The 27,320-nt window shown below is 37.8% G+C and overlaps 1 protein-coding gene across 5 annotated transcripts in view; it reads left to right on the forward strand.

Moving 5' to 3' along the window:
• Positions 1-25,666, forward strand: part of LOC131693518 (insulin-like growth factor 2 mRNA-binding protein 1) — a 221,535-nt gene extending 195,869 nt beyond the window's left edge. For all 5 annotated transcript variants that reach the window (XM_058981417.1, XM_058981415.1, XM_058981416.1 and 2 more), the window contains 5 exons: positions 5,667-5,837; positions 6,493-6,873; positions 6,942-7,650; positions 7,726-7,875; positions 16,281-25,666. In XM_058981417.1, coding sequence (XP_058837400.1) covers positions 5,667-5,837; positions 6,493-6,873; positions 6,942-7,650; positions 7,726-7,875; positions 16,281-16,433 — 1,564 coding nt within the window. In that variant the 3' untranslated portion in view covers positions 16,434-25,666. The remainder of the gene's footprint in view (positions 1-5,666; positions 5,838-6,492; positions 6,874-6,941; positions 7,651-7,725; positions 7,876-16,280) is intronic.
• The last annotated feature ends 1,654 nt before the right edge of the window (positions 25,667-27,320 follow it).

A 27,320-nucleotide genomic window follows, 5' to 3' on the forward strand; every position in this document is an offset into this window, starting at 1 on the left:
TCAAAATTATAGCTAAAACGTTTAAGAAAGTTCAGCATACTATTAGCTTTGTTTATCATTGCATTGAAATGTTCCACAAATATGAGCTGGGAGTCTAAGATTATATCTAAATTTAGTATAATTTTGCGTTATTCTACAAGTTGGTTTCCTAAATATATGTCTATTGATTGGGAATCAGACGTTCTACTGAACGCTATTGAATTAAATTATTTTATGTTGAGTTGTAGAAGATTTTTAATACACCACGTACGGATTAGAATAGTTTCATTCTGGAGTACTTAACTGTTATTTCCATTAATAAATTTATGTCGTCTACATATACAAGCACTTTTATCCGTTTAAGTATAAAAGAAATGTAATTTATATATAAGATAAAAAGAAAAAGCCCCCTAGTGGCAACCTTAGGGGACGCCAGAGGTAACCAGAATTAGTTCAGTAAGTATATATTCCAAACGAACAATATGTTCACGATTCGTTAAATATGATTTCAACCATTATGAGTTCAATATTTTTGACAGTATTTTCCCAGAAAGTTGTTTGGTAACAGTGGCGGCGCTAAGGGGGGGGGCGAAGGGGGCAAGCGCCCCGAGCGGCAAAATCAGGGGGCGGCATTTTCTGCTCAACAAATTTTAATATTTTAATAATCGTTCAAGTTTCATTAATCTCGATAAAAATCAAGTGCGGGTTTAACGCTTGAATGTACGTTATTTTCGCATATATGGACGATTAAAAAGGTAGGAGATCGGGACTAACGGATGCGATCGAACAAAACTATACACATATTCATCAGTCTCAAAAGATTCAACTGAGATGAGTTTCCGAACGCACTTGTAGTTGTGGGCTTATGCAGACTAATTTGCTGGAATTAAACCAGGAAGCTCTATCATATACAGGGTGTTTGGTTCATCGTTCAGAATCTCTCGAGGGGTGATAAAGAATCATATTTGGCGTCAAAAATCATTCTACATAAACTGTCAAATCTCAACTGCTACAAAGTTATTCAACTTTTTCGGTAAACAGCTTGTTTGTCTTTTAATGTCTCTAACTAAAAAATATACTTTGTGTTTTCAATTTTTTAATTCCATTGCAAAGGTGTTTCCTTTCCTGTTACGTATAACGGGTACGTTGGTCCAGCATAACAAACAAACAACATTTCTTGTTCACTGATTTCTAGACGGAAGATTATCCGTGAGCTTAAAAACGATAAGGCCGTTGGGAAGACAAGATGCACCCGGCGTTTGAATAAAATTACTTTAGAAATTACTTTATAAATTTATTCTCAGTCCGAAATATTATATTTGAATTCAAAAACAAGAAAATATTTGCTATTTTTAGATTACTCAACAATTTTCAAGCGAACTAGAATTATTTCACTTGAATTATTTATTTTTTCCTTATTTTATGTACCTGTAGCCCCACCTTGTCTCACTTATTTCTCTTTGTAATTATAAAGTTAAAGGTCTCTACTCCTCACAAACAAAATTCTAGCCGCTTCGTGGGTTATTACAAATTTTGGGGAACATTTTTTTTAAATATTTATGATGAAAACACCCTTTAAATGTCATGATAATATCTATCACTCTTAGAAACTTTTTTCTATTATTGTATATTTTCGAAGATTTTGGAATAAAATATTTTAATCCAGAGATTTTTTAATAAAAAAAAATGTTAAAATTCAATTTTCGAGTATTTTGTTAATGTCATGTAGCGCCATCTACATAGGTTATAATGCAAAAGTGTCTTTGGTACTTATGCAAAAAATATAAATACAAACAAGTTTGCCGAAGAAAGTTTTTTAATAGAACGCCTCTGTCAAAAGATAGAATTGATCTATATCAGTTTCTACTTATCTAGATCAATTCCAAAGTTGTTAATGCTCATATCCATCCAAGATCCTTTACTGAAGACACTAATCCTCTAGGATACACACCCAGGGCGCTAGAGGGTTTGAGCGTAGAAAATTGCATTCTGCCCCACTGTGTGCCGCCTATAAGGCAGTCCTCGTGTTCCAATGTACTGGATTCTAAGGTGTGACAATGCTATTGCTCTCTCGCTCGGTCTCTGTAAAGCACGTGGATATATGGAAAATATATGGGGTCGAAATTTATTACGTAATAAATTTACAGAAATTGAGCGAGAGAGCAATGTAGCATTGCCACACCATAGAATCCAGTACATTGCTCGTGTTCTGTTGAGGAGACTGTGTCTGTTGGCTGAATGATTTGTCGGCGAATATCAAAGCGGCGGACCAAATGCGACAAGTTCTGGATATATTCCGGGAATACAACTTGCGGACTCACTATCTGTTTGTGGATTGCACGGCGGCATACGATTCAGTTAAACGAAATGAATTTCGATCAATATCGACATCATTGGCGTTGATCGCAAAGCAGTGGAAGAGGCATTGTTGCCTTTTAAAAGGGAAGCTGCAAGAATCGGTCTGACTATAAACTTTAACAAGACAAAGTACATGGTAGCTGGTAGAGAACGTGCAGTCGTGTTGGGTTCGAGGTGGAAATCGATGGGGTACGCTACAACAAATTCGTATGACATATGTTAACGATGTTAGCCGCGAAAGAAAAATTCATGTTGCTGCTGCGAATATGGTTTACGTAGTCAGCTAAAGTCCCACAGCCTAAGGATGCGCGCAAAATTTGCTCTATTCAAATCGCTGATACTCCTTGTTGCTCTGTACGGCTATGAGGCATGGATGTTGTAGGAAGCGAGATATCGAGTGCTCGGTTTGTTTTGAGAAAAATTTTGCGTTCAATACCCGGCAGCACAGTAGAAAATGGAGAATAGCGCAGACACATGAACTTCCAACGGTACCAACTATACAACCATGCTGACATCGGAAGGCTATCAGCATGGTTGTATACTTAGCAGACTACAGTGAACTGGGCTTGTAGTGCGGAATGACTGTTAAAGTTATGACCTGGAAGAAATTGTCGACTTCGAGACATCCCCCGCTCTCGCTAGCGATGCGCATGCGGTGGGCGTCCATGGAACTGGCGGTCCATGATCGAAAAACCTGGAAATCTAAAATACATTTAATTATGATTCGGATTATCCGGATTGTTCGATCACTAGGTCACTAAGATAATGATGACGATTGTTAGTTTGTTTATGCAAATTCAAAAATATGACAGGCGCATCTTGGCCGCCCTTTCATCTAGGGACGTTTGGGAGCATATAGGACTCAATTTGTGATAAGCAATTTCTTACAAAGCTGAGGCACGAGCTAGAAGCTGGCGAATACTGGGAAGTATTCACCATTCGGCGACCTTGTCATTAGTATAAAAATACTACAAATACTATTAAAAAATTTATCGACTCTTGTACTATAATGAATAATTACACGGTACCCCAAAATAAAAAAGAATGTAACTTTTCAAGTGATCCAGAAAAAAGTTGCAGGTCTGGTCAAATACAATACAAACTTACGTTTGATCAAATTAATATACCCTTAATATATTGATTTATAGCAAAAAAAACTATTTCTCGGGTCTAAAAAATTAGTTGCGCGATGGGCGTAGCGTAGTTGGTAAATCGATTGCCTTGTACGCAGCGGACCTGGGCTCGAGTCCCGACCCCGCATATAGGGTTAGAAATTTTTCATAAGAGATTTTTCTAACCCGAAAAGGCGAATGACCTTAAGGTTAAAACTTCTATAATCGAAATGAAAAAAAAGTTAGGCGGTCATTTGTTATGTTCTTTTGTTGAAAGTATTATGCGGTATTTTTCATGACAATCAGTTTAAAAATGCCAGTGTAATTGATTTTTTTCCAAATTATAAACTTGCTCGCATGAACTTTTAAGGGGACGGTTTCATAATTTTTTTTTCAAAGAATCGATTTTTTTTTGCTCGATTACGTATACATTTAAAAGTATGTGTGTAAACTTTGAAGTTAAAATTAGGGAAAACAACGGATGTTATGATTATAGGATCCCATAGTGCACGCATTGCCTCACTAATCCCTTAAGAGTTCATGCAAGCAAATATCTAATTTGGAGAAACAAAAATTAATTTTACCATTTTTAACCGGATGTGGAAATAAACATATCGTTAAATGCAGAACTATTTTTTTAATAAATTAAGAATGTTGAGTAATTTTCCTAATTTTCATGAAAAAAAATCGCAAAATATTGATTGTTGTCCCAAACCCGCAGAGTATTTAAACATAACTTAGCATACCGAACATATAAAACATAACTTAGCATACCGTTGGAAAAGTCTTTTCTTCAGAACACAGAAATTGAAAATCGGTTAAAAAATGACAGTGTAGAATTTTTTTAGCGGCCAAGGTCCGGAAAATACTTTTTTTTTGCAATATATCAAGATTTTGAGGGAATACACAATTTTATATTACATTATTTTGAATTGCATTTGATGAGATCTACAACCTATTCTAGGTCACTTGAAAAGTACAAAATCACAATAGCACTATCACTATTCATGTCCGACTTTTCCTTGGCGCAAATACGGCTCCAAAACAATGTTTTATCAAAACTTTGGGGATCAAGGAGCATGAAAAACCTGTTTTAGGTTCTTCTTTCGCAGTGCTGCAAATTACTCAAAATTTACCATCCGATGCTCAATACAATTCCCCTACAATATTTATAATAATCAAATTATATGGAAAAGGTAGTCGAAGACAGTCTAAATTGATAGAGTTTATCAGTTTTCAATAATAATTCGAGCCATCATAAATATATTAAAAATTTATGTTACGCCCTTAACAGAAACTGTCCTTGGCAGCACTGCTCCAGCGGGATCTGGCTAGACAAATTGCAATTACTTCAGTTCTACGAATAATACCTATGCTAGCGCTCAAATGAAATTTAATAATCTCAATAATTGATTTTATAAGCTAGTCTTGCCTTAGCCTAAACTTATAGTTATAGATAGAGATGGGTTTAATGGGGTTAAAGGTATATAAAGTTCTTCTGATCGTTTAGCTAGAGAATTTAAAAAAAGACATGGTTAATCGGCAGTAATTCACAAGAATTATATTTTAAAATGTTTTATCCCATTCATTGATCAGTGCATTTATATATGTAAGTTTTGAAAACACGTTAATTTTTTTTTTTTAATTATTGTAATGTATTCAATAGGAACTTTATAGTACTTCGCGATCTTGCACTTCATACTTTGATTTTATATTTAGAGTAATTACAACTAATATCTTATATTTTATAGAGGATCCTACCAATAGCGCGGTGCGAACATGTGAGCGGAGTCGTAGCGCCACCTTTTCCTAGGAAATTTATTGCGATTTATGCCATGAAAAAATAGTGACAATAAAATGTGAAAAAGTTCATTTTCATGTAGACATTTTCTAGTACTTTTATCATATTTGTTTCATATAGATGGAAAAAAATCGAACTCTTATGAAAATTCCTTATAAAAGGGGCGGCAAATTTAATTTTTCGCCCCGAGCGGCAAAACACCTCGCGCCGCCACTGTTTGGTAAGAGCCCGATACAAATAAAGACCACACCAGTCAGGTTTCCAAAAAATATTCTTTCGATAACTTGAAGAACGTTTCTAATTAACATTACCAGCTCAAACTGATCTTGTAACTATCCATCACAACAACATTCTCCGATTGAAACAACTAAGATTCGCTAACATTCGATTTTCTTTGGCTTGTGATCTCTTTCCAGCAACATTGCCAAAATCGTAATCAGTGGCATACCGCAGCACGCAAAATTCGATGACATCGAGCCACTGTTGAAACCGTACGGCAAGGTTGAACACTGCGACGCAGTCACCAGCAAGGACCCGAACACGCAAACCGTCCATATCACGTTCGAGAGTCACGAACAGGCACAGAGGTGAGTTTGTCCACCAACTCTCGTAGAGTTGTTGTCGTGTAATATTTGTCTGTCCATGACATGGGACAGGGATAATCACAGGTGGCCATGATTTGTCAGCCTGATACACGATGCGTCTAGAACGATGCCCTCCTTTTATAATTAGGTTGTTTCTGACCAGTGTTAACATTTTCGTTTTGCAATAATTGTCTCCTTAAAGAGACAAATGGATCAAAACATTTTGTATATTAACTCTTTGTCAGCTAGGATCAACGTTTCGACCTATACCGTTTTGCCCCGAAACTGAGTCAGGTTCAAACTCCTACCGCTGTCAATTCATACATTTCACATCTATGGTTGCGACCAAGACGGCCGCTCCATACTGATGTCGTTAGTCTCATCAGTATGTGGTGAAACCGTCTTGGCCGCTACCATATACGTTAAATACAAAAGGAAAGGATCTGTCAGCGCTTTAGAATAACTTCCTTGAGGTACAACATGATAGTCACAATAAGAATACTAGCGCATCTTATACCAATTCTAACGAAGGGTAATCCTTGAGAGAAAAATATTTAGCTCTTTCTGGCATCGAACGTATCATTCTTTTTATCCAAAGACACTACCAAAGGTCGAAATAATCATCCAAAAATCTCCCATCTCCTTGCGTCCATTCCAGAGCGGTATCCGGCCTGAACGGGATCGATTTCGAGGGTTCCAAACTGTTGGTGGAGCTGTTCGAGAGCAAAGCAAACCGGCGCAGCCAGCGAACCCGTTCACAGTACGGCGGTATGTCCGGTGGTGGTCCAGGACGTCAAACCGACTTTCCGCTGCGACTGTTGGTCTCCAGCGAGATGGTCGGTGCCATCATCGGTCGCCAGGGCAGCACGATACGACAGATCACCCAGAATAGCCGGGCGCGCGTCGATGTCCACCGCAAGGATAACGTGGGCTCGCTGGAGAAGGCGATCACGATCTACGGCAACCCGGAGAACTGTACCAGCGCCTGCAAGAGAATACTGGAGGTGATGCAGCAGGAGGCCAACAGCACAAACAAAGGGTAAACAATGCGATGGGGGATCTTATCCACCAGGAATCCTAACATATGACCGTCTATTTCAATTTCAGGGAGATCTGTCTCAAAATTCTCGCTCACAATAACCTGATCGGTCGCATCATTGGCAAAAGCGGGAACACCATCAAGCGAATAATGCAGGACACCGACACAAAGATCACCGTTAGTTCTATAAACGATATCAACAGCTTTAATCTGGAGCGGATCATCACCGTCAAGGGAACGATCGATAACATGTCCAAAGCCGAAAGTCAGGTCAGTGCTAAACTTCGCCAGAGCTACGAGAACGATCTGCAAGCCCTGGCCCCTCAGAGTATAATGTTCCCGGGGTTACACCCGATGGCGATGATGTCGACCGCTGGCAATGGGATGGGATTCGCTGGTCGCTCCGGTATGTACCCGGGCTCGAACTATCCGATGTACCAGCCGTCGACCGCTCCCGGGGCACCGCCTGGATCTAGCGAGGTCCAGGAAACTACTTACCTGTATATTCCAAATAATGCCGTTGGTGCTATAATCGGAACCAAAGGATCGCATATTCGTAATATTATAAGATTTTCCGGTGCTTCCGTCAAGATCGCCCCGCTGGAAGCGGACAAACCTCTCGAGCAGCAAACCGAGCGCAAAGTTACCATTGTTGGAACACCGGAAGCCCAGTGGAAAGCACAGTATCTGATCTTCGAGAAGATGCGGGAAGAAGGCTTCGTCTCGGGCACGGACGATGTGAGATTAACCGTCGAGATTTTGGTGCCCAGTGCGCAGGTGAGCGGGTGGGCTGTTTGCGGGGGATGGGTTTTAAGCAATCGCTGTTTCATTTCAATACTTTCAATTTTGTAGGTCGGTCGCATCATAGGCAAGGGAGGTCAGAACGTGCGGGAGCTGCAACGAGTTACCGGCAGTATAATCAAACTTCCCGAACACACTGCCAACACCCCGGTGGACGAGGAGACCACCGTGCATATTATCGGTCCGTTCTTCAGTGTTCAGGTATGTGTTGGGTTTTTATTGCAAAGATCTGCCTTTCAGCTTAAGATGTTCCATTCGATAATATTGTAGGGTACAATTATGTTAACCCTAGAACGTTGCACTTGCATTTTCCACCCTAGAACGTTGCACTTGCGTTTTCCACCCTAGAACGTTGCATTGGGGTACAAATGTACCCCACGCGTTTGATCGTAATTTTCGCAGGTAAAAATGCAAACAATTGCAATGCAATTTTTTAATTGCGAAAACAGCTGTATAAGCGAAAGTACAAAATTTACTGAATAAATGGTACATAAATTGGTCGAACAAAAAAAAATTAAAAAGATCGCGGCTTTGACTTTTGCACAATAATTCCTATAACTATAACGAATTTTCAACCGATTGGAAAAACCAAATGATTCTAAAAGTTGAAAGAAACAGTATAAAATGGAACATCTATATTTTTTGAAAAAGGTGCAATTATTTGCAAGAGTGAAAGTTTAAAAATCGGGTTTTGGAAAATACTACGAAATGGGGTGAAAATTTGAAAAAAATATTTCTGAACAGTAATAACAGTAACACGCAATGTTACTGTTACAGCAGTTACTGTGCGCGAATTATACTTGCGAGCCAATGTTTTGAAAAACTAAAAAATAAACAATACAACAATAAAAATCAGCAAAAATGAAAACGATTTTTTTTCTACTGTAAAATTAAATTAATTGAATAAATGATTAAAAACGATTTTATACTACTAATTGTTACTTACGTAGTAAAACAACCAGTTTTTAAACTGGTATTGTCACGAGTCTCATTTCCACTGACAGCACGAAACCTGACGAAACGCTAACGGCAACCGTACACTGGGGTACAAATGTACCCCACGCCAACTTTGACACCTGATTCCACGAAGATTATAAGCAAACTGGCTATACTACATTTATCTTACTAGGAACTCTAAATTGTATTATGGGTTAGGACCCCAGGTCGGTAAATGCCGAATTCTTGTCTTGACACGGCTTCAAAGAAGGCGTGGGGTACATTTGTACCCCAGTGCAGCGTTCTAGGGTTAAGTACATTTTGCCTGCCGAGGTTAGATTTTGAAAAAGAAAGGAAAAGGAATAACAACAACTTACTGCCTGATAAACTACCCTCCGTTATTGTACATTTCCGAGATGGAGTTTATCTGGGCAACATCAGGAGCGGATACAGAAAAAATATCAGAGTAAGGTCCAAAGTTTCGACTTTGAAATGTTCATTGTACAATACGTAATATGTAATACCCTCATTTAAATAAAATCAGTTTTGGTAATCGAATCTGGTTTGGAATGGTTTTGAACTTAGAATGAATTTAAAATAGAAACTATTTTAAAATTTCTCAAGAAGTTAAAAATTTTCGGGGGGGGGGGGGGGGTCCGAATTGACTCACTAACACAGCAAGGGTCTTGTTACGCGAATCTTTAAAACAATGGACGTTTGTTTCTTCGTAAATCGTGGAATTCAAATTATACTTATACCCTAACACCCATTTCGGGGTTAGCTAAGGTGATTATAAGTGAACTTGTTTGGTATCTTATAGTTACTGTACAAGTACTGATGATGAAAAGTGTAGTGCTGTGCAAGCTACGAGTATGGTTAGAGTAGCACAAATTAATCATTAGCATAAACGTACTGCAACTATGAATCTATCCCGCCTTGTGCAGGAAGGAAGAGCTTCCCTTTAGTTCAAGAACCGTATTTTCATAAAGGAAACTTTGGAAAGCTACTTAACCCCGTCTTCGCAGTTTTCAACAAAAATGGCATGACAAATCCACGTGAAATGCCTCGTGCTTGTATTCCTATCGATGAGTTCAGAAGGGTTATATCATACTGTGTCAGAAATGGGTTTCCCCTAATAATCGGCGGTTGCAAGTGTCCACCACATAATTCGAGGCGGCTCAGATATCAATTTGAGAGGCACCGAATTGATGGAATATTTAACTGCCCATAAAAACATATTGAAAAACAGCAAACCGATAAAAACGCTGTTCAAGTTTTACATTTTCATTGAGCCTTATTGATGGGACAACCATGTTTTGGTATTTTTTTAGATATTTTCTGAACAAACCTGGTAATCTTATTCGTGCATTATGATTCAGTGGTGATACAGAATACAATCCAACAGATAACTAATTTTCGACAAAAATCCATCTCTTATGATTTTATGGGCAGTTAAGTAGTACAAACATACACATACTTAATGTAGGAAATCGCCCAACATTTGCTCGAGCTGGCAGAGCAGTAGTATTAGATGTAACTCTCTGCTCTGACGGTATTAAGCATGAGTTGGCAAAGTGCCTCGTACCAAACAACCTCGAACCGTCGTTGTCTGACCATCGTCTTCGATTATTTAACATATCGTAATCCCAAATCTACGAACTGGGTCCTCTACGAAAAGGGCTTGGCGATGAGGTTTCATGGGTATCTTCCGACGATTGAATCTCCAGATGACTTAGATGAGCTCGTGAATTAAAAAAAAACAAACTCATAGTAGCAGCATACCAAGAAGCTTGTACGCTTCGAGTTATGCGTGCTTCTAGAGGAACACCTTGGTGGAATACCGAACTTGTTCGACTCAAAAAGTTATGTAGAAGAGCTTGGAATCGCAGACGCAGGGATGGGTCGGAGGCATTCAAGTTGGCTCATAAAGTATACAGAAATGCCCTTCGATCCTCTGAGCGAAGTGGTTGGAATAACCTGTGCACAAATGTCTCACAACGAGACTAGTAGATAAAATAAATTACTTTCGAAATCAAAAGACTTTCACGTCAGTTCGATTAGAACTGTTAATGGTGAATAATCGTCTGCCGAAGATTTAATACTGAACTGTCTTTTTGACACACTTTCCAGGCTGTACGGAGCCATCACTGACGATTGCTCTTGAGTTCTTTTAGGTAGTTCTGATTCTTGGGAATTCGCTCGAAGAATTGTGACAACCGAATCGATCAAATGGGTCATTGAAAGTTTTGCTCCGTATAAGTCTGTGGGAAAAGTTGGAATTATTCCAGTTCTATTTCAAAGAGAATAAATAATAATAATAAACAGAATACTTTCCATTAGCGTGGCAAGAAATAACTGTACAATTCATTCCCAAAGGTGGCTGCGTCACTTATGAGGAGGAAATGAGTTTACACTTGCTCCCAGTGACCTCACACTCATACATAGTTTTTCTTTTAAAACTTTCAATGTGGGCATTCCTCTTCGCGAGGAATGGCTGGATGGAGCGACAACTTGAAGATTATGTAGTTTGTTACACAGACGGTTCTGTATAACAAACTACATTCTGGTGTTTATTGTCGTGAAATGAGATTAAACCAATCTCATTCGTTTGGTAGATATTGTACCATATACCACGCAGAAATCTTCGAGATTCTTTGTGACGTACAATCGGAACTTCAACAGGGAATTTGAGGTAAAAGAATCTATATTTGCTCTGAGTGTCAGGCTGCCCTGAAAGCACTTAGTTCGACAGATTCGAGATCGAACTTGGTAATCGCATGTCGAACTCTAATCGAAGAACTTAGCATTTCAAATGCTATCTACCTGCTATGGGTACCCGGTCATGCCGGTATTACTGGAAATTAATGGACGGACGAATTGGCTAGTGCAGGCGCTGCGACTGACTTCGTTGGTTCAGATCCAGTTTTATCACTTTCGATAAGTTGGATAAAGCACAAGATTCGCTCTTGGGCTGCATCCGAACATGCCAACCATTTGCATAGCTTGCAAACTTGCGTTCAAACAAAGACTTTTCTGACGGATGTGAATCCGAAAATGTCAAAGAATTTGCTGCATTTACCCAAGCACATGGCTACTATTCAGTGTGCTGAGTATTATTCGTGTGATCTTTGTGATTCCGATTATAGAACTTCATATCATTTGATATGTGTATCCGGATTTTTGGTACTCCATACATATAGATGATCATATGTACAGAGAGCTAAAACTCAAGGATTGTTCCTAGCCCAGAGTGATAAAGAGCTATATTTTAAGCCGTCTTTGAATGACAATATCTCTTCGGGAGTGTTGTTGTTCTATTATCTCAATATCCCCTCGGGGGTGTTGATATAACCGCTCACTGTTCCGATAAAAATTCTAAATCCCTCGGGAGGTGGGTTTTATTCATGGTATTGTAGCACCTGCAGATTGTATGCCCCGCTGATAGCAAATATTGAACTTTGCATTGAGCCGAACCATGGATAGCCAAAAACCACGTGCTCCGGTGTCTCTTCAACCCGTGTGTGCACCCGAGACAGAGAGGTCGCTCTTGCCTTCTTTGCACAAGTATAATCGACGTTACTATTAATATTCAGTCGGACCTCGGTTATCACGCTCAATAGCTTCACCTCACGCTTCGAGTCGATTATACAATCTCCGACATATCTTTCGGTTGCTAAGCAACATCACCTCTGATTAACGATGGGATATCGCCATATTCTTCTCTTGCATCTAGTCTTCCACTGAATCTATGGCCACTGTAAATTCGCCTCTTCTAGTGATTCCCCGACTGCTTGGAGCGTGGCGACCGAAACAGGAAATCTTCACGCCTCTGGGAAGCTACAGTTCCATAGCGTTGGGTCGAGGAAAAATCCCTGAGCAATGCCCACTGTAATTTTCATTCTTCTCTCTTCCTTGTCTGTCTCGTTGATCATTGTTCGGTTCTGAATGTAGCTCTTCAAAATCATGCGAAGGTACTGAGAAACCGTCATGCTGTGCAGCAAATGGACGATTGCTTGCAAGCTGTTGAAAGCATATTTCATGGCCATAGTAACCACCACTGTAGACCTGCCTTTCCGGAAGCCGAACTACATGTAGGAAAGGCCGTCCACACTCTCAGTATAATTTGTAAACCGGTTTAGGGGTAATTTTTTCTAAAAGTTTTCTGACTAAATCCAACAGACGTATCAGCTTCTGTCGCTTCCAGTTATCGGGGAAGCTTTTCTTGTGGGAATTCCCTCATAGTGTTAGTCTATGCTTATACCCTGAATATATCCGGGTTCTACTGTATCGCTGTTTTCAGGACCAGGCTTAGGATTCAGTCTAATCCTGGGGCCTTCTTAACTTTCTTGGCCTCGATTAGCTCTTCATCAGTTATTCGGGTTTCTAGCGCAATCATGAGGAAACACTGTGCGATTGAAGCGGCCGGATAGTTGGTTTATGCTGCCGGCACAGTCCTTCAATTATAACCTTCATTTTCTCCGGGCATCTTTCAGCTGGTTGAGCTGGACCTGCTATCTTCGGCATGGTAACTCTGTAGGCCATGGCAACACTGGTTAATTGAGAGCGGTTCATTTAGCTCTGTACACCCAATTTCGTTCCTCACTTTCGGTGTCATTGCGAGCTCTCTGAATTTTTTGTCAAGTTCGAAGGCAACTTACATGTAAATCGAAAATCGACGTATTCCACCAGTTTACTAATAGATAAATTCGGTTTTCATAGACTTAATCTCAAATGGAACGTTGACTATCCTCAAAGACTACTGGTAAGGTTCGCATAAATCGAACCTATTGCTGCGGAAATACGGTCTGAATATTACGGTCAGATATGAAATCTGGGCCATTAAACGAAGAATCAAATTCGTCTTTTATTACATAAATCAAACGAGTTCATCTCTTGAAACTTCAGAATAATTTTTAATCGATTTTCTAAAAAAATGCAAACTCGTCCTCGTTTGACACTATCGGTCGTCTTTGATAGCGAATTTAGCCACGTGGGTTAGCATTTTTGACAGTTACCCCAGCAAAAAGATAGGGATCAAGGTCGTTCAATGGAAGGTGTGGTCGTGATAATTCAATTTTATAAAATAATTTTTAATTGCTATTTTGCGTACAAAAAAGTAAATCTCTAACGTCAGCTGCATCGGAACAAGTGAAAAACAGCATATGGCTCAATGACCCAATTGTCAAAAGCTTTTCAGCCAACCTTATGCAACGAAGCCCTCACAACTCGACAGGAGTTCGATTTGAATTCATATTGGTTTCTTGTCGAAATACTTTTCGGATGCAACAACTGATATCGATTGTTATTCGTATTTCTCCATCAATAACAATAGGCTTTTCCAAAGGACCATAAAATTTCCTATGACTTTTCGTTTAATTTAAAGGCGATATCGTAAATCATTTAAATGCTACATGAAAACAACCAAAATATGATTCAAATACATAGTTTAATCATCAGATCCTGTGGTTGAATAATTTTTCGATTGTTTTCGTATAGCTTTAAAATGGTTTACAATATCGCCTTGATAACAAAGTGGAAGTTACAGGAAATTTTTTGTGCCTTTTGAAAACCCTATTGTTGTTGATGGAGAAATGCGAATAACTTATGAAAAGGTCGTAATAAAATAAAATAATTGTGTTGTTAGAACAAAATTTAAAATATCTCGAGAACTGCTATATCTCAGAAAACTTTTGTTTCATGCATTTTGTTTTTAAGTGACTTTTAAAATCACATACGAAAACGAAAATTGCATTTTTGACTGTAAATAGTATGAGTTATAAAAATATCTCAAAAGTTTTTGTTAGGAAAACTTTTTTATTGAAAATTTCTCCATGATCCAAATACACTGAAAAAGTTTCTTTTACATCTTTAACCGTTATGTGTCCAACAAAACAAAAAACACCTTTAACAGGCCAACGAGGGTACCCGGGTACCCACAAATTGAAATGCTCATAACTATGGTTTCCTTTAACCGATTTGGACACTTTTAGATGTTTTGGATTCAGGAATTCGTCCACTATTTGATTCGGTAAAATTGAACCTCATGAATGGATCTGGTTCTTGGTAATCCGGATTTTCTGGAGTAATGTTCCACAACTAGGGTATGATTTGTAAATTTTAATAATGTCCTAGCAATATGAGTATCAAAACTCTTCAAATTGTCTCGGAAGTCTGTTATTTATTGTTACGGGACCCTATGGCAATTTGAAAAATGGAATTGGAATGGAATGGCCTCATGGGAACTTGATCCGGAATGTCTGTTCCGAGGTCCAGTACTGAGGAACAGCCTACTGATGCAATTCCAAGAATTTTGATACCCATGTTGCCGGTATTTCATTGAAATTCATAAATAGTTTCCCAGCACTGAAACATGCTTCCGGAAATCCGGATTCCCCGGAACCGAATGAAGTAACCAATTCATTTTTACCAAATCTAAAAGTGGATGAGTTTCTGAATCCAAAACATCTAAAAGTATCAAAATCGGTTGGAAATTATCTTAGTTATTGGCATTTCAGTTTTGTGGGTACCCGGGTACTCACGTCGGCCTGTTACGTAGTAAAAAAATTTAGGAGCCCCTCCTCACTCCCCCTTACTGTAACAACAATATTATTAACCCAAAAGCTTCACTAAGTAAAGTTCTAAGATGCCACAAAGTTTCAATTTAAAACGATAAACATTAGATTGTTGACATTTTATGATGGGCTAAAGCGAATAACTTTTAAAAAGGGTATAATCAATTGTTATTGTTGGAGCTAGGTTCATAAACCGATCACAACTGCAAAGTTTCGTTCGAATCGACGATGGTCATATTTTGCGGTTGGCCGGTGTCTCATGGAATCCCTCATTTCTAACTGTAAAATAGGAGTATTTGGGATTTTTGACATCCCATCAGGAAGCGCAGGAAACTTCTAGTTGTGTTTCAATTTACCAAAACAGGAGGGATTATCTTCGGGTTTGTTACAGCGCGTCTTATTGAGGTATGGGTTTCATTTTTTACTCCCGTTTAAGACAAGAGTCGTAAGAGGCATTATTTTTTTTTGTCCCCACAGTAGACACACTTTTCAGTTGCCTTCCTGCAAGTATCGTCCGCATGGCCTTTCCCACATTTGCACCGTAGCTTATTGCTACAGTAGGTGACCGTTTGTCCTCGCTGTTTGCGATTGGAACAATTCTTGACCCGCGTTACTAACAGACGCACAAATAGACGAGTCCCTTCCGCTCCAACATAGTTCGGTAAAGCGGATCCAACGAAACTTACGCGAAACGAGTCTGATGGATAGTACTTCTAATCGTCGATTGGCATGGAATGCAATTGTATGCACTCCAATATCTTAACTGATTGCAGGTTAGGGCTCTTAAAGTGGTCGACCCCGTCCTTTATCAGAACATCGACAGTTAGACTCGCATCGCTGACTACACCGTCGATCTCCACATCGCGAGAAGGGATGTAGATGCGACATTCAATTGTAAAGGGGCTACTACTAGCGATATCATTGGCCTGTTTCAAGTCAGTCTCGACAGTCAGTGTTGAACATTTTTTATACGAACGGTTATCTATCGCTAATTTATTGAATATAGAGAATATTATTACCGCAATCGGGTTCTGAAAATTTTTAATGACTTTTCATTATCACCACCAGTACTAATGTTGATCATTTCTCCCATTCCAGTCAGCCCAACGACGCATCCGTACCATGATGCTAGCCACGAATCCTCCGCCACCGACGAATCGGCAGAAGGCGCAAAAGGCAAAGGAACAATCCTCGTCATCGCCACCACCCTCGGGTGCCGCACAGCCTCCATCGTCTAGTACAAACGCATAATCAAAATCTGCAATCGTCGTTGTTGATAGACTGCTGCAACCAATACCACAATCACCACCAAAATAACCATCATCCTTACCACCACCACCACCATACAACCACCAACATCTACTACCCTTCGAGCAGCAAAAGCAGCAGTCAAGATCCAAATCAGTAAGATCAAAACCATCGATATCCTGCAACTGCAGATCATAGAATGAATCCCAATCATCAGGGAGGTGAAACATGTAATGCCTCAGGAAGTATCTAATCTAACTAATTTGAAGTAGAGCCAACGTATCGCCTCTCAGGACTGTATGAACAAATGTTGAGCATGCAGAATTTACAAACTCTCTCACACACACACATACGTCAACATAAGTGCGGTACCTCTGGAAAGGTGTAGCTGTGTGTGTGTGGGAGAGCGTTGAGCGAATTCTGTCCAATTTGGTTCCAACCCTCTCGAACCGTCAAATTATTTCTTTCTTCATATAATAAGTTCAAAAATATTTATTTTTAAGCGCAAAATTCAAAATCTACATTCCTACCAATATATTGCTCGTAATGTTTACCACGAACGCTACGCATACATTTTTGGCAGTTTTTTTTTACGTTCGTTTGATTAAATTGTGAAAAGAAAAAAGGAAAAAACAAACAAATGGCGTTTATACATTTGCTCTACTGTAATTTGAAGGAAGAATAAATGTAAATATGGCACAGTGGTTGTTAACCTACGATCACCGGTTCCGCGTGGTTTTCGAAAACCATTTGGAAATCAAGCAAAGAATTACCATCTCAGAGAACGAGAAACATGAAAAAAGAGAGAAGGAGAGAGAGAGAGAGAGAGAGAGAGAGAGAGAGAACCAAGCGAGAAGCTTTGTGTCCCGTACTTGTACATATTAAGCTATAGGTTGTAAAATTCTTTACATTGAACAACAATTGTTCCGCGGGTTGTTTAAAACTTCGCTCTCGCCCGTCAGTCAGTATCGGATCATTAGTAGGTGCTGGCTAGAGAGATTCAATTCTACACACACAACAAAAAAAAAGTCAAAGTTCCTCTTTGCGTTTGCTGAGAGCGCATGAAAGTAATATTTATCTCGTGAGAAACAGAGAAGAAGAAGAAGAAAAGCATGGAAAAAATGGAGAGCTCGTGGGGAAAGAAATATACCGCATATGAGCTGTTTGAAATGAAAGATTTTAAATGCATTTTTTGATTTTTTTTTCGATACATCATACCGCACGCGCAATGAGAGAGATTTAGACTAATGAGAGTGAAAAGCGACGATTTTTTTTATGATTGATTGCAAAGAGGGATGCGCTCGTTTGCATCACATAGCGACGAGTATGTTGAGGAGAAATTGTGTTTGACACGATATTGTCTGTAGTAGGCGTTACGAGCTCAAGCTTATAGTTTAAGGTGGCGTCACTTTCCTATGTGATTGCAAAAAAAACAAGGCACTACAGGGGGAAATGAATCCAAACTTAGCTATTTTGCTATGAGACCTATTTGATAAAAACAAAAGTGTCAAAGAACCGTCGGTTGCCTTAGATTTCGGTGCTGAATGTGTGACATGCGAACCTAACGTTATGAATCTTATGAAAAAAAAAATCATGTAAGATGTTAGCAGTTTTAGCAATCCACAACCATCATCTTTGTTGATTTGTGCGGCGAAAAGTTTCACAGTCAAAATTACACCGTTTCGGAAGCATACGATCGTTTAAAATTGTTCGGTTCGGAAATAAAAAACCAATACCTCAGAAACGTTCAGGTGTCAAGCCATCACCTATACACATGAAACCAGACCCGCACACAGTAAGCCTACAGTTTTAGGATAGCCAAATGAATGATCAATCATCGAAAGCTGCGAGCTGCAGCCATTGTTTATTTGTTTCAATCAACACAGAATAACATGTGTGTTGCACCGTTTTCTTACTAATATAAACAGAATTGAAACAGCAAACATATGCAAAGAGATTTATGTTCAAACTTTACTTACTAATGGTGCATTAATCATTTTTATTACCTTGTTGTTGAGCATACTTGTTGAAACCTATATTTTCCTACACGCTATTTTCCCAGTTTCCCCTTAAATGTTGTTTTATTAACTTTGTTTTTTTTGTTTAAATCATGCTAGTAGCACAGAACTCAACTTTCCAACACACACACACACATACACAAGGAGACGTGAAAAACAATCGAACATAGAACAATCAACAATAATATATGTATGAAATAGAGAAGTACCTCAAACACGCAAACAAAATCAAAATAGTTTACTTGACTGACGATTTTAACTTGTCCTCATTCCTTATTAACAATATTAAAACAATAGAATTAAACAGGTCCAAAACCAGTATAGCTCCCCGTCACGCCCCCTAAACTACTGTCATATATGTGCAGGCACGTTCACAGACAACCATAACCTACCTACTCATGTTTCCAGTCATAGTTAATAGAACAAATTCTGTTGTTGTTACGAAACTCTTTGCAAACATCCTATCCTATCGCAAAAAAAACATCCCCGAAAACAAGGGGGTGTACCCTATCTCTTCCCCAGCCCCTTTCTTTATAAGCAAGCCACACCCATACTTAAATCTAGAAAAATCAGCTCGACGCGTTACCGTCTCAGTTGGCGAGTGGTCTCGGAGTTGATGTACGAGTTAGCAAGAGATAGAGAGGGAGAGAGTCAGTAGTAGAGACAGCTACAGTAGTTGTAAACAAACAAGTAAAAAAAAAAGATAACGTTTTTGGCTCACGACCGGCAAGAAAATTTTAGGCTTTCAAAAAACAGAACGAACAAGGGAAAACATTTACTCTCGGCAGGCGGCGCATAATTACATCAGTCTCTCACACTGAATTAGTTTTTTTTTGTTTTGTTTAAGGTTTAGAGAGGGTCTTATCGCATAGGAAACCAAATTCGGACGTTGAAAATACAGCCTCAGCAACCGAATTGAAGAAGAAGAAGAAACCACAGATAACCAAAACCAACTTGTGAAGCGATCAAAATTCAAAATTCTACCGATGTTGACACAAACACACACGCATACGAACATACGATTGACTGCATTTTCGAACACGATTCTTTAACTGGACTGAAGTGTATAAGGATATAAAAAAATTTAAAAAAAAGCAAAGCCAGCCATGGATTCGCATGATATTTGTGCGAGTTGTGCGGGAATTTATTTGACAATTTTATTGTCGGGGATAAAAAGTAAGAAAGAATTTAAGAAAAAAAAACGATACTAAAGAGTGTAAAGAAACAAAACAAACAAACAAAAAAAATCGCGAGTGAAACACGTACCAAGTGAGGTTATCTTTTAAGGCGTAAAACCGAAGCGAAGTTTTGGAGGTAAAATCAATTGTTAGATTTTTTTATTATATATATTATATTGAAAATATACTATATATATTTAAAATGGGAAGAGAAAAAAAAGAGGAAAAAAAGATATTTAGCTAACAAATTTAATATTTATTAAATACTAGAGGCTATAATATCGTTGAATATTTGTATAAAATCAAACGAACCTTGGTAAAGAGAGGAAGGTCAAAATTGAATTTAACTTTAAAAAGGTATATTATTTTCCTATGTTATTTTATGTTCATAATTTCTTGTTTAGGTTTTGTTGTTTACTTTTTTGTAATGAAAAAGCGGATGCGAAAGCTCAGGGGTAATGCGTTAATTAGTTGTGCCAAGAATCGAGTGCGAGAGGAAAGTCGGAACAGCAATGAATGTGTTTTTTTTTTTGTTTTGGGTTGTGATACTCGAATCGAACAATCCAAACAATGTTTAAACTTTTTACTTCTAACAGAAAATTATACTTGAACACAGAGCTGATGAATGCAAATGAGTAGAGCAAAAAATTCTTTCCATGAAGGATTTTTTCAAGCAAATCCAATCAACTAGAACATCTTCTCAAGCAACGTTAAAGATTAAATTTATACCGATTAACGTTTATTTTGTGTGCTATATTCGTTATTCAATTGAGGAACGTAAATATTTTCGCAGTTTTCCGAAAGAGTTTTGATCGGTCTGTGCTAGAAAACGTGTCCGGAACCACAAAACGCACTACAAACTGTTTCCTGGTGGATGTCCCTATCTTGAAGAAATCATAGTAAGCATTGATGAGATTTCACTTAGCAACGCTGTTAACAGTGTTTGAAAAGCAACTGTTTTTCGTTCAGTTCATTTTATTTCTTTTGCATCACTTAAAAGTTCAATTGAAACCCCGATTTGTTTGACACTCTATACCAGATACACTGTAGATCCGTGCAGAAGCAACAATATTTTGGGTACAAATGGAAAAGTACAAACATGCGATGGAAAACTAGTGAAACCTCGACTTGGAGGAGTAACCAGCATTTGCGTTCGATGATTTTATGCAATAAACATCCATTCAACCATGCAGCAGCAGCAGCAGAAACAATCTGAAACGAAGTGAAATGACCATTTGGCAACAGGCAGCAACAAATACAACAATAACAACAAACCAGTAAGCGCAACAAGAGGCAAGGAAGCTGACAAACAAGCTACAGAGAAAGGTAAAGTTATGACATAAAATAAACAACAAAACATAGCCGCTTTACAACAAAAATCTAACAATGATTAACGAACGATTATTCCCCGCACAATAAGATAACCAACAACTGAAAACAGAATCGTATTTCCCGGTCAATGAAACCATAGATGACGAAGCTTTACAACAGACTGAGGTCACTTGGGATGCAACAAGAAAAGAAAAAAAAACAAACAAACGAACAAAAATGACAAACCAATCAGTCAAAGCATACTTTGGCAAGCATTATATAAACACTCACTTCACAACGTTGACGCGAATCGAATAATGAGAAAAATATTACACCAAACAAGAAACAAAACGTAGCAAGTTTGGACTTTTATTTGCACCTCTTTAGATAAAACCAGAGAAAAAAGCTTTTGACAGTGACATTTCACATTTGCATTTGAAGAAGAAAAAGTAAAATACACAAACACAAAAGACACACACACTTCCAGAAAATTCAGCGTAGATCAGAGCAAAGTAGGCAAGGTGATCGCTGGAAAAAATGGTTTTCAAAATGTAAACAAATGCGCGAAAACAAAATCTGTAGTCTATTCAAACTGTTAGAAAACGAAATAAAACATAGAAAACATCCATGAGAAAAGTTGGATCGAAAAATACCATTACAATTAAATAGTAGTATTAACTTTTAGATTGCCTAACCTCAAAAAAAAACCATATGACATATTATCACAAGAAAAGAAAAATTAAAATACAAACAAAAACATGATTGGTAGATGTAGAGTTGATTTTTGGCGTGTTTCTTCAGGACAAAATTTAACCCAAAAAAGAAAATATATAAATATTAATCACCTCGATCAAACTAGCAAAAAAACGTATAAGATCACCTTGTCACTTGAGAGAACGAAACAGAAAGAGAAAGAGAGAGAGATTCAGGTCACATAAAATTAACCAAATTGCCGGTTTCCTCACTGATAACACATAACCTAGAAAGACAAAAAAAATATCTTGATGAAACCAGTTTGGATAAACATAAACGTAATAGATGAAACATTCTTACCTCATATTGATGAATATTTAGGATTAAAATTGCAAAACAAACAAAACCACCCCTCAAATTTTAGAAGCATGAACAGATATTATTCATAGTTGGATTGAAGCATGATATAAGAGGATTTGATGAAAAAGAAATTAAAAAACATATTACAGCAAAACAAGCTCGGTGGTACCTACACCCGGTTTGGCAGATTGGAAATTGTGTTTTCGGTTTTTTTTTTGGGCCAACATGAGCAAATTAAATAGCATTTAGAACAACAACAACAACAAAACAAACAGCAACCGTCACGAACTGCAAACAGTAGAAACTGATTATTGATAGATGATGAGATGCATTTCATGGAAATAAGTTGCTTTTAATTGAAATCTATTCGAATAATAAATCTGAACATCTTAATTTTTAGACAACGCGCTATAGATAACAAACTATTTGGACATATTCGAGAGAAGAAATAAAAATCAGAGGAAAGAGATCAAGGAGCAAGGTTTAGATTTGATTATTAATACTACTACTACTACTACTTCTACTACTACTATTTAATACTACTACTACTACTACTAAAAATGGAAAATCGTGAATTCTACCACATACGTTTCGTTCTTAAAAGATACATTTCTTTTTTTATTTTCGTTTAATTTGAAATAGAGCTGTAAGGATTTTTGAAACTATATAATGAAATAAAACTAAATTATAAACTAGAAGAACGGCGAAACATCGAAACTGAGCTAAAGCTAAAGAACACGTAAGTTTTATGTTTAGATAAAAACAACGGAAACAAATGCTTAAAAAATAGCCAACTGAAAATAGGCAGAGTCGCCAGTCCAAACGACAACCAATACATATACAGTTCTTGTTTACGGTAGTCTTTTTCTTTGCAACCGCTAGAAGTTCCGAATACAACAAGCAGGATAGGAGAATAAAAAGAAATACATAGCAAACACCCAGCCTGCTTCGGGAGCTGTCAGATGCGAAATAAATGATTGCCTGCTAGAAAAAAATAATTCGAAACCAGAAATCAAAACAATATAGACAAAAAATACACACACATAGCAACAAAAATGTATTGCGTTGCATACGCTTCCGATTAGAAACACATTTATGTAGACATAGAAACACCTTCCCGTATATGTTTAAGTACATTCGACACCCATCCCTGGATAACTTTTCATCGCCACCACCAACTAAGGAGACTGAATTACATCGTAACGGGAAAAATGGTGGCGTGCAAATCCACATACATACCTCTAAGAATCTTTCCTCCTACCACCCCCACCCCAACCACTTTCTGCAATATTTACTATTGTTTTATCACGTTCTCTTCCCCTCCTTAATCCTCCCCCCCCCCACCACGCAGACACCACACACACTCCTTCTCATCAAACAGCCCCATACATAATCGTGTTAAGAAGTTCTTTATTGTTTCAACACAAACAAGTGAAAGAAAAAAAATCAGTGTTTTAGCCGCCTACTACGACGACGCAGTAGCGGAGGAAAAGTTTTGTGGCATTTTTTTTACGTTTGATTCCCTTCGGTTCGACGAATCAACATGTGCAGCGGACCTATACATATATCTATATAAAGGTACAGCCTGCGTATATGCAACCGAACAGAATCCGAACAGGATGGTAGTAGATCCAGCAAACAAACTAACAAACAAAGAAAAAGAAAGCCACAACATCCGCAATGACAGCCGAGAATAGAATCGTACCAGACGAACTCAAGACACACTTGTTCTCACGAAGGAAGCTCTAATTAGGATTCAGTAAGTTATAATATATATTTTTATTTTTGTCATTGTTTAATAATTAACAGACAGCATAACTACGATAGCGATGTTAGGTATGAGTTAGGATATAATGCAAATATTGACATGCCTGTGTGATAATAGTTTATATTCCTGTCATTATCTGTATTTATATCTCCCTCAAGAAAAAATAAGCGAAGATAGATTTGTAAAAATACGGTAATTAATGAAAATGAACCAATATTAATGGATAAAGATTTTATTTTTATAACTTTTTTTTTATTCTTATTTCTATTGATCCAAGCAACCTGTTTAATCAACATCCAAACCAGACAAATATATACAACAATTTTTTCCCCCGCAAACAATAGCCATTCAAATCAAAATAGCCTTAATGTTATTAACGTTCGAGCGTTAATCTGACCACTACCACCAACTCAGGTGAACAAAATTTACCGTTTTATACACTGTCTGTTTCCATCCAATTGTCACAGACAAACGCAAAGCATATTTATCGGAGTCGACAAGAGAATAACGGCGACTCCAACCACAATAGTCATTTTTATAGCCAGCAAGTAAAATCTACAAACACATTCGTAGTTTATATATATACAAACACACCCCCATGTAACCACACACACACACATTCACCACCATCCTCCCGAAGCAAAGTCTCTTCTACAAGTTCGGTTCCACTGGTGTAAGCATCCATACACACACACACCTAAAAGAACGGCAAAATCCAATCTCCACAAACAACACCCATTCAAAAAAAATAAAATTTTGAAAATAAAAAATTTAAGAAGAATCAATCCAACCTAACTTTTGTGTACCACAAAAAACCACAACTTCTAGCCGATAGATCCGCGTGAAAGAAAACATGCTGAAAAAGAAAAATAATAAACAAACTGAATGGTATATTTTAAGAGGAGCAAGTATTTTAAACTTAGCGAAGAGAAACCGCAAAACAAAGCAGCAAACAAATAAAATCATCTTTACATACGCGAACGCACGCAACTGTTTTACACGGAAGAAGTAAACAACAAGAAAGAAAAACTACCTCAATATTTCTATTATAAAGAGAAAGTAAATGATTAATTTAAAGGTAACAAGTAATAACTATAATAACAAGAGGAAACAAAGCTAGAGAAAAGAAAACCTATATATTAACTGTAGCTTGTATTTATATCAGAAACGAAAATTTGCGATCACACACCCACACACACACAACCAGGGAAAAGTTAGCGAGCAGCATACAAAATTGTCAAATCAAACCGAAAAAGTTTGAAAGAGAGAAAACTTTTTTTTTGATTTTGTTACCCAATTCCCCGCTCTACCTGAACCGCGTCCCGTGAGCAAAATCGACGGACAGGAACTGGAAGAACGTTTTCGAATTGCGCAACAAATTTATCGATTGTGGTCATTATGCAAAAAATAAAAAACAAAAGATAAAGTATCTGTCACAGAACAAACGAAAGATCAGGAACCGTGTGCTGAAATTATTTGAAACTGTTGTTAGAGATTGTATAATGAAAATACATTAATGAAAAAAAACAACCAGCAGGAAAAAAACAAAAGGGCCGGAGAGAACCAAACCAAACCTCCGCGAATCACACAGTAACCATTGAAAACCGAAACAGCTATCATACAGAACTATCTACATTTCTTTCGAACATACCAATATTATAAATTGTAAAAGCAGTTTCTCACACCAACACACATACACAAACAAAACAATGGACGGAAAGTAAAAAGATAGTAAAAAAAATACAAAAAAATCGTAAAACTACGGAAAAATTAAAAAATCTGTTGAATTAGAATGAGGCCCGTTCAGCGGAAAAGCGCATGCCAGCACTACACTATAGTTTGTTTTGTTTCATTCGAAAGCGGTTTGAAACTAGAAGATACACACAAATATCCAGTAGGAACACACACACACTAAAACAAAAACAGCCAGCCAGAAAACAAGCAAACACAAAGAAAAGGAAACTGGCCTCGAAACCAGGTATAACATTATTGAGAAATATTGTATTATTCTTCATTAGGATCAGTGGAGTGAGGAGCAGGTGTGAGCCTAATTTAGAGGAAATGCCAACAAAACAGAACCCCTACATTCAAGCTATATATAAATGTAACCGATGCCCGTCAAGATGTCCATTGATTTTTTTTAATTTTTCTGAATAAATTTAATTTTTCAAAAAAAAATGTGCTTACTTTAAATTTGATGACATGTCCCCCCCATCCAAAACGTAACGTACACGCTCATTCGTAGCAGCTCAAATTTGAATGGCTGGCCAATCTATTTCATAAAAAGTGCACGTAGTCAAAAAATGAGTTTGTCTCGTTTAATCAGTTTTGAGTGTTGGCATGATGCCATGGAACTGGTAATAGTAGCAAGCCGCCAGATCAAGAAAATAGAAGTTGAACCGTTTCTGCGCATCTACAAATCGCCTGCTATATCAGAAGTTTTAGCGCAAATTTTACGTCTTCTACACTTTACAAACGTGTAGTTTAGAATACCTTGCATTTTCTAGCTCCGTCAAGGATTGCCATATTCGGTTAGCATATAAATACTTTGAGCTCTTGAATATCCGTTGTTGTTACGAGAGTAAATTATGACTTGTAAATAAAAAAAACCCGTTTTAATCCACCTAGCGGTGCAGTTGTGCCTTTCTCATTAATCCAAACTACAAGGGAAAAAATCGTGATAAAGTGCCATGAATCCTGGAACAATCACGTTTTTACGTTATGAAAACAGGACCATGCACAAAAATCATGTGTTTTATAATTATGTTCAATTTTCCTTCAGTAACGCCCGCATAACGCGTACTTTAGTCACAGAGAACAGACATATAAGCTAGAGTAAACTTTCCCGAAAAACCTGTGTAAACATTTAAATAAAAATACGTTGAAAATCACCATCGCATACAGGTTTGCGTGCGTGAGTCACCATTGTATCCAAGTTTGCATACATGTCCCGTATAGCGATTGCTGGCCGATCGAAGCGCCGACCAACGGCAAGTTGCTACTTGCTGTTGTCGTTTCAAAGCGACAGTTTAATTTCTTACACAAGTTGAAAACTTTACTTGTGTGTCAGTTCTCAGTGCTTTAGTGGAACTATTTGTTTTGCTTTGTGAACTTTAGTTACGGTTTCCGCCAAGTCATTTCTAATGCGATTTTCGGTACGCGAACTAGTTCACAACTTTATGAACATTATTCATAAAACCAATGGTTGACTCATGATGATGATGATAAAATATTCTGGATATGTTTGATATGTATTGTAGTTACACGTTAGTGGTTAGTTACACCTTAGCGTGTATTCAGCAAATCTTTTAGCACAATCGCGCAACACTGCTGTCAGTTGACCTGATGGAAATAAATAATGAGATAGTCTAATTCCAGTTTACAAGTCTAAAGCTGTTTTCTCCAGATCTCAGGTTGTTCGCTGTCCGCATTGTACAGACGGGTCTGTTGGGATCTTTCCGAATAGTCCGGTCATAGGAAGACCGTAAGTAAACTAACGCATTTAAAATAGTGGCGACGAGGAAAACGGTAGCGGCCGAATACATTTTACGGCACGGCGGTG

The sequence above is a fragment of the Topomyia yanbarensis genome, chromosome 3 (genome assembly GCF_030247195.1).
Source record: "Topomyia yanbarensis strain Yona2022 chromosome 3, ASM3024719v1, whole genome shotgun sequence".
In the NCBI taxonomy this organism is placed as follows: Eukaryota; Metazoa; Arthropoda; class Insecta; order Diptera; family Culicidae; genus Topomyia; species Topomyia yanbarensis.